This window comes from Salmo trutta, chromosome 39 (genome assembly GCF_901001165.1).
Source record: "Salmo trutta chromosome 39, fSalTru1.1, whole genome shotgun sequence".
Lineage (NCBI taxonomy): Eukaryota > Metazoa > Chordata > Actinopteri > Salmoniformes > Salmonidae > Salmo > Salmo trutta.
In genome coordinates, this window is record NC_042995.1 from 3,140,620 (window position 1) to 3,151,520 (window position 10,901).

The following is a 10,901-nucleotide window of genomic DNA, read 5'->3' on the forward strand; positions in this document are numbered from 1 at the left end:
ATTTTACATGATTGTTGTTTAGTATCTTCGTACATGCCTCTATATTTGGCGTAGGCTGCTGTAAATTCAACTATGCATATCATTTAATTAGTTGTGAATTGAGGTGAGATTGTTATTTGTTTTTTTGCTATGTTTTCATCAGGCATTTCGCCAACCCATATGCGTTCATGTGTATTATTATGTGATGTTTTTTAATCATTCTTGTATGATGATGTCAACATTTTTTTTTAAACATTCTATTCTATTAGATTCTGTACGCTATCGTGCGTTTACAGTTGTATCTAAAACATCCACCCTTGGAAGGGATTGGTGCGCGTAATGCTCGATGACGTCCAGTGTATTTGGCACGTGGGCAGCGGTATTCCGACTCCGAGCCACATAAACAAAGGCACATTGTCAGTGTCAACCGCGGCCAGTCTAGTAGCCAGTTGGGGAGGTGCATGGCCATCTGCCCCGTTCTCTTCACAATACTGCCTTTGCACTTGGATATGGATACAGCAGAGAATATGTAATCCTCTAAGTTGATGTATTATGGTGCACCGGGTGACAGTTTAAGGTATTGGTTTAATTGTCTTCAAATTCATATTTTGTTTTCAACAGTATAACATTAATGTGATCAGAAAGTAATGACCTGCTTATAAATTCATATCTTTACAGGTTTGTAATTTTTGTGATAGATTTTTTTCGAATTCTTTAGCAGGGAGCAACATCGAGTGGATATTATCATAACTCCAGGAAGTGATTCGGACATTGTGTCTTTGAAAATAGTCATACAACTGAAGGTAAGACCACAAACAATGTTGGAGACGTTGCGCCTATTATAGATGCAATGCTTTTGCTGTTGGCACTTGTTCTAGAGAGTGGTGACAGAATAGGCTAATCATATACGTCTCGTGCGCTTTTACGCAAACATTCTAATTTACGTGCAATGCATCTGCATTGGATGGGATTATGGTTTGACAAGGAGATCGATTTATATAAGTATATGTCTCCCTCTCTCATTATAGCAGCTATGCCGTGCGTCCAGGCTCAGTGCGGATCGTCACCTCAAGGAGCTAGTCCCGCTTCGCAACAGAGCGCAAGCAGCTTCCACGCCGCTGGAGAGCACCACAGCCATAACTGCGACTTCCTAACGCCCGAGTTTGTCAAGTTTAGCATGGACCTGACCAACACAGAAATCACATCAGCCACTATCACCAATCTTCCAAATGTGGGTGTTTTCGTGGACAGCTACTGTAACAATTCGAACTATGACGTCAAACCCCCTTGTCTATTCCAAATGCCCCATCCGGGGGAGCAGTCATCCATCAAAGTTGAGGACATCCCCATGTACCACCAGCAGAGTCACCACCACCAGCCGCATCAGTCCGATGAGATGGTCACTCCCTCCGGGTCCATTTACTACAAGCCCCCCTCTCCACACACACAGACATTCCAGAGTCCACCCAGCCATGCGTGGGATGATTCTGGATCTCTGTACAGTTTTCACCAGGACTACTTGGCGGTGGCGCACAGGATGGAGCAGCGGAAAAATGCCATATCCAGATTATCCTTGTTTTCTCTCAAGCATTCCCAAACCGGTAGTCCTTTGTCGACGTGCCAGATGAGATTTGACGGATCCCTCCAGGTGTCCGTGAACCCGGATACCTCAGGCAGGTATCATGGCTTGGAGAGCCAGGGCATCTTTGGTTCCAGCTCCTTAAGGAAACAGCACAGGGTGGGTTCCCCCTATTCGTTCCAGCTCGGTCACGGACATCACTTTATGGATAACCAAGCACCGTCGCCTCCTAGCAAAGGATCACCCACCAACACCGATGCTTTATGTGCCGTGTGTGGGGACAATGCCGCCTGTCAGCACTACGGCGTGCGCACCTGCGAGGGCTGTAAGGGATTCTTCAAGGTATGTTACATTAAATATCTGTGGGGATGGTTATACATTTAGAACTAACGGTCAACTAGCATTCCATTTAAATGTATTTTAATATTTAGGCTACTGATTCATTGTGTTGTTTATTGGCTCCTGATACAATCCCTTCAAAATCAAGAACCTTCATCTCCTTGCCATGCCAATAGAGGACTTGGAGAGGGTAGAGGGTCCCCAGGAAACGTAATATTATGAGTAGCCATGGAATTATATTTACCCACTGTCTGCCTCGTCCGCTGCTGTGATGCATTATGCAGCTGGGAGAGTAGGTGGAGACTGCAACGCCCTGGCTGTTCATTTCCCATTGTCAATATGCGTGGCAAAAGTATTTTAATTGCTATCTTTGATCAATGTATCAAAGCTTCAGGTGGAAACGCATCGAATGGCAACTAAGGTGTTCTCCTCTGTGTTTCTTCACAGCGCACTGTCCAGAAAAATGCCAAATATGTGTGTTTAGCTGGGAAAAACTGTGCAGTTGACAAACGCCGGAGAAACAGGTGCCAATACTGCCGTTTCCAAAAGTGCCTTGTCACGGGAATGGTCAAAGAAGGTAAGGTTTGTTCTACTTCTTAAAACGCACAACTTTACGCATTTCCTTGAAATGTATTTACACATTATTTGTAAGCAGAATGTGTTTTTCAAAGCATAATAGTAATTATTTATATTTAACAACTTAAATTATATTTTTCATTACTCAGTCGTCAGGACTGCCAGTTTAAAGGGGCGACGGGGCCGGTTACCCTCCAAACATAAAATTCAAGACCCTTTGTCACCTGTCAGCATCCTTAGCGCGCTAGTGAGGGCCCATGTGGACTCCAACCCCTCATTGTCTCGACTGGACTACTCCCGGGTAAGTACGAGCCTCGGTCATGCAATCCACATCACTTTGCGCACCCGTTCATTAATAAAATAAGTCATAAAATACGTTTTAAAAATATACTGTTGAGCATTGGGTTTATGAGTTCAACTTAACATCACCTTCTAGTTCCAGAATAATGCTGACAGCCAAATCACCGGAGATGACACGCAACATGTGCAGCAGTTCTACGACGTCCTGACCGTCTCCATGGAGATTATCCGCGACTGGGCGCAAAAGATCCCAGGTTTTACCGATCTGCCGAGACCGGACCAAGATCTCCTCTTCGAATCAGCCTTCCTGGAACTCTTCGTTCTGCGTTTGGCTTACAGGTACCTTATACAATAGCATATCAAAAAGTGCACATATATAAATAGTCATTTTACTCACAACAATGACGCGCGATAGTATCCATTTGATCTTATTGCCAAGTCGGTATCCGAATCCTAATCATGCGATTCTATCATATTACAGGTCCAACCCTGAGGAAGGGAAGCTCATCTTCTGCAACGGATTGGTTTTGCACAGGCTTCAGTGTAGGCGCGGCTTTGGAGACTGGATTGACACCATAGTGGAGTTCTCTGCAAACCTTCAAAGTATGAATATAGACGTTGCAACATTCTCCTGCATATGCGCCCTTGCCACAGTAACAGGTAGGCTAATAAAACCCTATCCCTAAGTTCTGAATCTATGCGCCTATAATGCCGTTGGGTTACGTTTTGAAACGAATTGCACCCTGTCATTGTTTCAGAGAGACATGGGCTGAAGGAGCCCAGGAAAGTAGAGGAACTTCAGAACAAGATGGTGAACTGTTTGAAAGACAAAGTGACTTTTAACGATGGAAGTGTCAGTCGACCAAATCACTTGTCAAAACTCTTGGGAAAGCTGCCTGAACTTCGCACGCTATGTACACAAGGTCTGCAGAGGATATTTTACTTGAAACTGGAAGACTTGGTCCCTCCACCTGCAATAATAGACAAGCTTTTCCTCGATACGTTGCCCTTTTAGGTGCCATATATCCTTTCATCATGTCAGATAGGCGAGGTTAATATGGCCATTTTTGAGTTCCTTATATCACGCATTATGCATTTTCTCTCATATTTATTTCCATTGTTTTTGTACCTCTCTTCATAAGAGCGCTTGATCATGTTTATAGGCCTACATGTCTGCATTGCCAGATAAAAAAAGAGACAACACAACATTTAAGATGTTTTTAATTTAAACAGTATGAAGAGTTAGACAATATTACAATATCGTCGATTTCTGAAGAACATGGATGTCTTGAACTATTTGGTCTTGCTTTGAATTGTGAGTATTTTAATTTGATAACTAACCGTTTTCGATAACTATGTTGTTGTATGTAGACACTGGATAATGTATGTGGAACATATATGCCTGGAACGTATACAGATTTATTTGTTATCAAATCATTTATGGGAGATGTTTTATGTAGGCTATTTATTGTCTTGTCACACCTGGACTGTGGTTATATTGCATTTGAATTAATAACGTATACTGCTAAATAATCTAAAGTTTGTAAATGTGTTCGTCATTTTGATTGGTCAGGGGCTTACAATGTCAGGTTTTTCCATTCAAAATAAAATTCATGCCGTTTATTACACTTTTAAATGGACAATTATTTATGATGGCAATTTATAAGGATTTCTGACTTTATTTTAGTTGCTGAAATATCGTCATAAATCATGAAACATGGTAATGGGGAAATATGTTGTTAATATTAAATAGTCGGCTACTAAATATTTTCCTGTTTTTCTTGTCCACAGATTTGTCTGACAATCATTGATTGATTAAGGACTAGTGTAACAGATGTGAATCAAATATTTGTCATCAGATGGTCAGACGATAAGTTCCAAATAACGACAATAAAATTAAACCAAATTGTATAACCAGACCTAATGTAAAATGTTACCTATTCCCATCATACTGTAAGTTCTCATAGAAATAACTTTTCTCCTACACAGTTTCCTCTCCAGTGAAGTGAATGTTATAGCCTATTTTTCTACTAAGTGTGATTCTCCGGCAACAACAAGACAAGGAAAGGTCATTCTCAGTAGAGGTTGAGTTGAATATTGACAAAGGGTTCTGTTATTACACATGGATTTATCATGAACCAGAATGTCAATCAAATAACAATGTTGTCAAACGGTTGTCGTTTAGCGGTTTTATAATATATGCCATTTAGCAGACGCTTTTATCCAAAGCGACGTACATTTGACATATATGGGTGGTCCCGGGAATCGAACCCACTACCCTGGCGTTACAAGCGCCATGCGCAACCAACTGAACTAAGAAAGATGAAATAAGACTCACGTTATGGACCGTAGGAACAAATTGCTGGAGTGTGTGATTTGACCTGCTATATAATAGTCTACATGACATTTCCAAACCAACCCCTCAGGATAGGATTGGCATTAAAGAAACATGCAAGCCAATGTTTTTCAGTGTTGGCATGTAAGTAAACACATTGTGTCCTGAACTAAACATTTCACAAAATAACTAAATTGCATTATATACGTATGATTTCAGCTCCCTATATGTACAGTCTCTCTTCCAGGTAATGGTTGAAAATGCCTATTACACATTGGTGGAGGGCATGTAGATGAAAATTGCAGATTTTCAAATATGACATCTCTTCTGTCCTGTCTGGAAATGTGAACCATTGATTCTATAGGCAGTAAAAGGTCTTTTAACAACTATTATACTCACAAGAAGGTTTAATAGGCTGGAGATCAATAGAAACGCTGCTCTCTGCACCGGCCTGTCATGCAGGCTGAAATGCTAAGATAAAGTAATCAATATTATCTGTGAAATGTCACATTTATGATAATGGTGTGGATGAAGAGTGGCAGGCAGGGGCCATCCCAGAAGGATGGGCTCTTGTTAGCATCAAACACCTTTCAGCCAGGCCAACAACATCATGAATGGTAAATGCGTGTGTGTAGGTGTGTGTGGGGGGAGGGTGTTTGGGGAAAGCAAAAGTCTTGATGTTGAAGGAGGAAGATTCCAAACAGACCGTTCCATTCCAAATTGATTTGACGTAATCCATTGTACAATAATCAGTTATTAAATACAACTTTTTCATGACAGCTATTTTCTAGGCTTGTGTGACCCTTCAAGTGCCATGCCATTCTGGTAAGGACGATAGCTTATTTTAGGAGTAAAACTCTATAGGGATTTCTAGGGGTCTGAACACTTCTGTTGTGGTCTGTGTGGCCCACCTTGATCTCAGTGTAAAGCTGCCTTCAAAGCCCCTAAGCTCTTATCACGGCCAGCCCAGACTCCCCTGCACCCAGGCCACCGTAGTGGCCCTCCTCCATGTGTGAAAATACCATGATTTCATCTATAGCAGATAGGGAGCTGAACATAAACAACCCAAGCCTCTATCCAAGTCGATGTTCTGAGACATGAAACAAGGCAAAAGTCTGAAGTGATGAATATGAGGAGCTTGGTCAAGGTTAGTCAAGACATTAGAATGAGTCTTGCTTCTCAATGTTCTCAATGTTTAGGTTACCAAACCCCTACAAGCATTACAGTGTATTTTCTGTGGAATTGCCCACTGGGATTTAAATTGGCTTAGCAAGCAACTGTGCATCCCTAGAGTTTCCAACAATTAAAAAGCATTACCTCACCCTGAGGACAAACCCCAATCTCAATGCGTATAAATCATTATAGAAATCCTAGAACTGTGAAGACAACCAAGTGAATGCACTGAACAGGGACGGACTGGGACCAAAAATCATTCTGGACATTTCTAAAACCGGCCCATTTTGTCCCTTGAGGCCCCCATTACTTGCCAAATAATGGTAATTTTGTGCAAAAAAAACTATTTATACAGGCCCACTGGGCTAAAGATGAACCAGTCCATCTGGAATTGACCAGAATTGCCCTATATCCAGTCCTACCTTGCCACTGAATCATTTTAGTTGAGAATCAGGAGGCATCTTCAGATACTTTACAAACACAGACATCCTTACCTCTCTTATTACCACAATATGACTTTTTCTGAAGATTAATTTTCAACCAAACAGCCATGAAAGGATTTGATTATGATTGGTAAGCAAGGAGAAGGCATCGTTTATAATTACTCTAGTGTTAATGGTTATCCAGACAATTGAAGATAATTGGAAAGGATTAAAATGACTCTTGACGGGTCAAATCCTACCTTGTAATACTTGATACACGTGAACGTTTGGGTTAACCGAGCTAATATGAAGTCAGGACACTTATATAGGACACTTGAAATATAATCACTGGATTGGACAACAGCACTTGGGGGAACTAGGGAGTATAGGATGAATACACAAGCCCATCCTGCTTGACTGTCTGGTGTAAATACACCACTTCTTTCCCAAAATAATTATTGTTTTCAAACCCTTGATGATCCATTTCATTACGAGATACAGATTGTAATAATTACATTCATTACATGTTTGCGTACTTCAACCGATATCCTGGGACTGTGTAGCAATTAAACAAATTCTAATTAATCATTACCCACATTTCTATATAGCAGGGTGCCTGATCAAAGAGACAGGTTTTTACACATTAGATTAATATGCATCACACAGTAAATGGAGCAGCCAACCAGCCATCCAATAGCCTCGATGTTTAATCTGATCCTCATTTTGTATCTTTGTAGTTATGCGCATGCACACACACACACACACATGCACGCGCACGCGCACACGCACACGCACACACACACGCACACACACACACACACACACACACACACACACACACACACACACACACACACACACACACACACACACACACACACACACACACACACACACACACACACACACACACACAAAAACTCCATTACAGAGTGTGAGCTGGTGTGTGTGAGGTCAAACACAGACCCAGAGTTTCTCGGTTTGTCTAATAGGAGGGCGGGTCCACAGGGAGGAGTGATTCTATTTGACCAGAGGTTGGCCAGACTGCAGGGGACACAACCTTCCATATCTCAATCTGTATGCACAGGGCAGGATTCTGACCTGGCTCCATTAGGGAGCTCACTCTGATAGCTCCTCCAACCTGCACTGCAGAGAAATCAGAAATCACATTGCCCCTGTGCTGCAGTGGAAATACTTTAGTAGCACAGCAAATCTACTTAGACCCTGTTAATTCATTATGAACAAAACATTTTGATTTCTGATAGTGACCTACATTGTCTCTCTCAGAGTGTATTATTGCACAGTGCAGGACAGATCCTCCTCCCCCAGTGTCTCCCTATGGTTAGTGGTTTAGCAGTAGGATCCTACTAGGCATTGCCTGAGGCAGGTACAAGCACTGGGGTGTTTAACTGGCTAATGTATTCTGGTCAGTTAACCACACAGACATCACTGCTAATAGGTTTTCTATCTCTCCAATGTCCAGACCAGCAGACCTGGACATGACTGTGAAGCAGTAAGATCACTATGGTATTCAACCCATGGATGCTGTTCATTAGATTTAACCGTAAAAACAATGACAAATATCTTTGTTGCCAACATGACTCAGGAATGACTGGTTCAGAAATCCACAAAAAAAGGTCTTCAGTGAGAACAAGAAAGAAAATAGATAGAAACTCGTTTCAACCCATAGCCAGTGGGTTAGGGTTTAAACACAAAGCCAGTGGTTAGAGTTTAAACATATGGCCAGTGGGTTAGGGTTTAAACACAAAGCCAGTGGGTTAGAGTTTAAACATATGGCCAGTGAGTTAGAGTTTAATCACAAGGCCAGTGGGTTAGGGTTTAAACACATGGCCAGTGGGTTAGAGTTTAATCACAAGGCCAGTGGGTTAGAGTTTAAACACAAAGCCAGTGGTTAGAGTTTAAACATATGGCCAGTGGGTTAGAGTTTAATCACAAGGCCAGTGGGTTAGAGTTTAATCACAAGGCCAGTGGGTTAGAGTTTAAACACAAAGCCAGTGGTTAGAGTTTAAACATATGGCCAGTGGGTTAGAGTTTAATCACAAGGCCAGTGGGTTAGAGTTTAATCACAAGGCCAGTGGGTTAGAGTTTAAACATATGGCCAGTGGGTTAGAGTTTAAACATATGGCCAGTGGGTTAGAGTTCAAACAAATGGCCAGTGGGTTAGAGTTTAAACCCATGGCCAGTGGGTTAGAGATTAAACCCACGGCCAGTGGGTTAGAGTTTAAACACATGGCCAGTGGGTTAGAGTTTAAACACATGGCCAGTGGGTTAGAGTTTAAACACATGGCCAGTGGGTTAGAGTTTAAACCCATGGCCAGTGGGTTAGAGTTTAACACATGGCCAGTGGGTTAGAGTTTAAACACATGGCCAGTGGATTAGAGTTTAAACCCATGGCCAGTGGGTTAGAGTTTAAACACATGGCCAGTGGGTTAGAGTTTAAACCCATGGCCAGTGGGTTAGAGTTTAAACCCACGGCCAGTGGGTTAGAGTTTAAACACATGGCCAGTGGGTTAGAGTTTAAACACATGGCCAGTGGGTTAGAGTTTAAACACATGGCCAGTGGGTTAGAGTTCAAACAAATGGCCAGTGGGTTAGAGTTTAAACCCATGGCCAGTGGGTTAGCGTTTAAACCCATGGCCAGTGGGTTAGAGTTTAAACACAAGGCCAGTGGGTTAGAGTTTAAACCCATGGCCAGTGGGTTAGAGTTTAAACCCATGGCCAGTGGGTTAGAGTTTAAACCCATGGCCAGTGGGTTAGAGTTTAAACACATGGCCAGTGGGTTAGAGTTTAAACCCATGGCCAGTGGGTTAGAGTTTAAACCCATGGCCAGTGGGTTAGAGTTTAAACACATGGCCAGTGGGTTAGAGTTTAAACACAAAGCCAGTGGGTTAGAGTTTAAACACATGGCCAGTGGGTTAGGGTTTAAACACAAAGCCAGTGGGTTAGAGTTTAAACACATGGCCAGTGGGTTAGAGTTTAAACACATGGCCAGTGGGTTAGAGTTTAAACCCATGGCCAGTGGGTTAGAGTTTAAACACATGGCCAGTGGGTTAGAGTTTAAACCCATGGCCAGTGGGTTAGAGTTTAAACACATGGCCAGTGGGTTAGAGTTTAAACCCATGGCCAGTGGGTTAGAGTTTAAACCCATGGCCAGTGGGTTAGAGTTTAAACACATGGCCAGTGGGTTAGAGTTTAAACCCATGGCCAGTGGGTTAGAGTTTAAACCCATGGCCAGTGGGTTAGAGTTTAATCACATGGCCAGTGGGTTAGAGTTTAAACCCATGGCCAGTGGGTTAGAGTTTAAACACATGGCCAGTGGGTTAGAGTTTAATCACATGGCCAGTGGGTTACGGTCTAACTCCAGTACATAAGATAAGGGGAAAGAAATCCTTAGCCCCATAGTGTCCACCGTAGGAGGGAAAAACGATGCACATGAAAAAGATTTTGATCTATCGTTCCGTCTATCTCCAAATACAGGGGGGGGGGGGGGGGGGGGGGGGGGGGGGGGGGGGGGGGGGGTTAGGGGGGGTTAGGATGAAGAGCCTATCTGGAGGAATTCAGGCCTTGTTTGAGGATTATAACTTTTTCATTCATAGCCAAAAGCCAGAGAGAAGGGTCCTCTAATGCCTCAGGGGCCAGGGCCTATAGCACAGCTAACCACTTAGATAGGAGAGATAAAACTGAGTTAAACTGCATCAAAGTTAAAGTATTAAAAGTGTATCCTCTCAACTTTCATTTATTAACCACAGAAACAGATGTTACTGGAATCACAACTGCCACCTTGTTCATGCACAGAAAGACAGCTCCAAAAATGATCCCTTAGACACAGAACTAGGATCATTTTATTCTCCTCAATTCCTAATGGAGAAATTGGGGAGGAAAATACATACCTGACCCCAGATCAGTGGGATCCCAGGGACAACGTTGACCTATTTTGTTGCAGACAGAAGAGCGTCTTCGTCATGTTAAGGACCAACAAGCAGAACACTAGACAAGTCTGACATCTAGTGGCGAACAAGGAGCAACAAAACCCGAAGGCAGTTCATTGCGCAAAGACAGAGAGGAAGAGGTGAAGCGAGAAGATTTACTCTGGCGAAAATCTGTCCACGTGATATAAGCCCTTTTTGTATGGGGGGGTCTATAAGCGAGTGTTGAATTACGTGAGGCTTATTTGGTC

General features: G+C 42.6%; 1 protein-coding gene across 3 annotated transcripts; it reads left to right on the forward strand.

Annotated features, from left to right (window-relative positions):
- Positions 1–413: 413 nt before the first annotated feature.
- On the forward strand, positions 414–4,405 carry LOC115179672 (nuclear receptor subfamily 4 group A member 2). 3 transcript variants are annotated; one of them, XM_029741333.1, is made up of 8 exons: positions 414–556; positions 698–782; positions 1,008–1,900; positions 2,345–2,474; positions 2,623–2,774; positions 2,910–3,112; positions 3,255–3,433; positions 3,532–4,405. In XM_029741333.1, exons 3-8 carry the CDS (start codon positions 1,013–1,015, stop codon positions 3,786–3,788), a joined length of 1,809 nt encoding a protein of 602 aa, XP_029597193.1. In that variant the 5' UTR covers positions 414–556; positions 698–782; positions 1,008–1,012; the 3' UTR covers positions 3,789–4,405. The 3 variants fall into 3 exon arrangements, with proteins under 3 accessions (XP_029597193.1, XP_029597194.1, XP_029597195.1); XM_029741334.1 differs by having other exon boundaries at positions 1,011–1,900; XM_029741335.1 differs by having other exon boundaries at positions 3,536–3,625.
- The last annotated feature ends 6,496 nt before the right edge of the window (positions 4,406–10,901 follow it).

Excerpts from the sequence above, each read along its gene's own strand:
- LOC115179672 (XM_029741333.1), top strand. The coding sequence starts at position 1,013 with ATGCCGTGCGTCCAGGCTCAGTGCGGATCGTCACCTCAAGGAGCTAGT. Across the intron at positions 2,775-2,909 it reads CTCGACTGGACTACTCCCGG|TTCCAGAATAATGCTGACAG; the intron begins GTAAGTACGAGC and ends ATCACCTTCTAG. Across the intron at positions 3,434-3,531 it reads CGCCCTTGCCACAGTAACAG|AGAGACATGGGCTGAAGGAG; the intron begins GTAGGCTAATAA and ends TCATTGTTTCAG.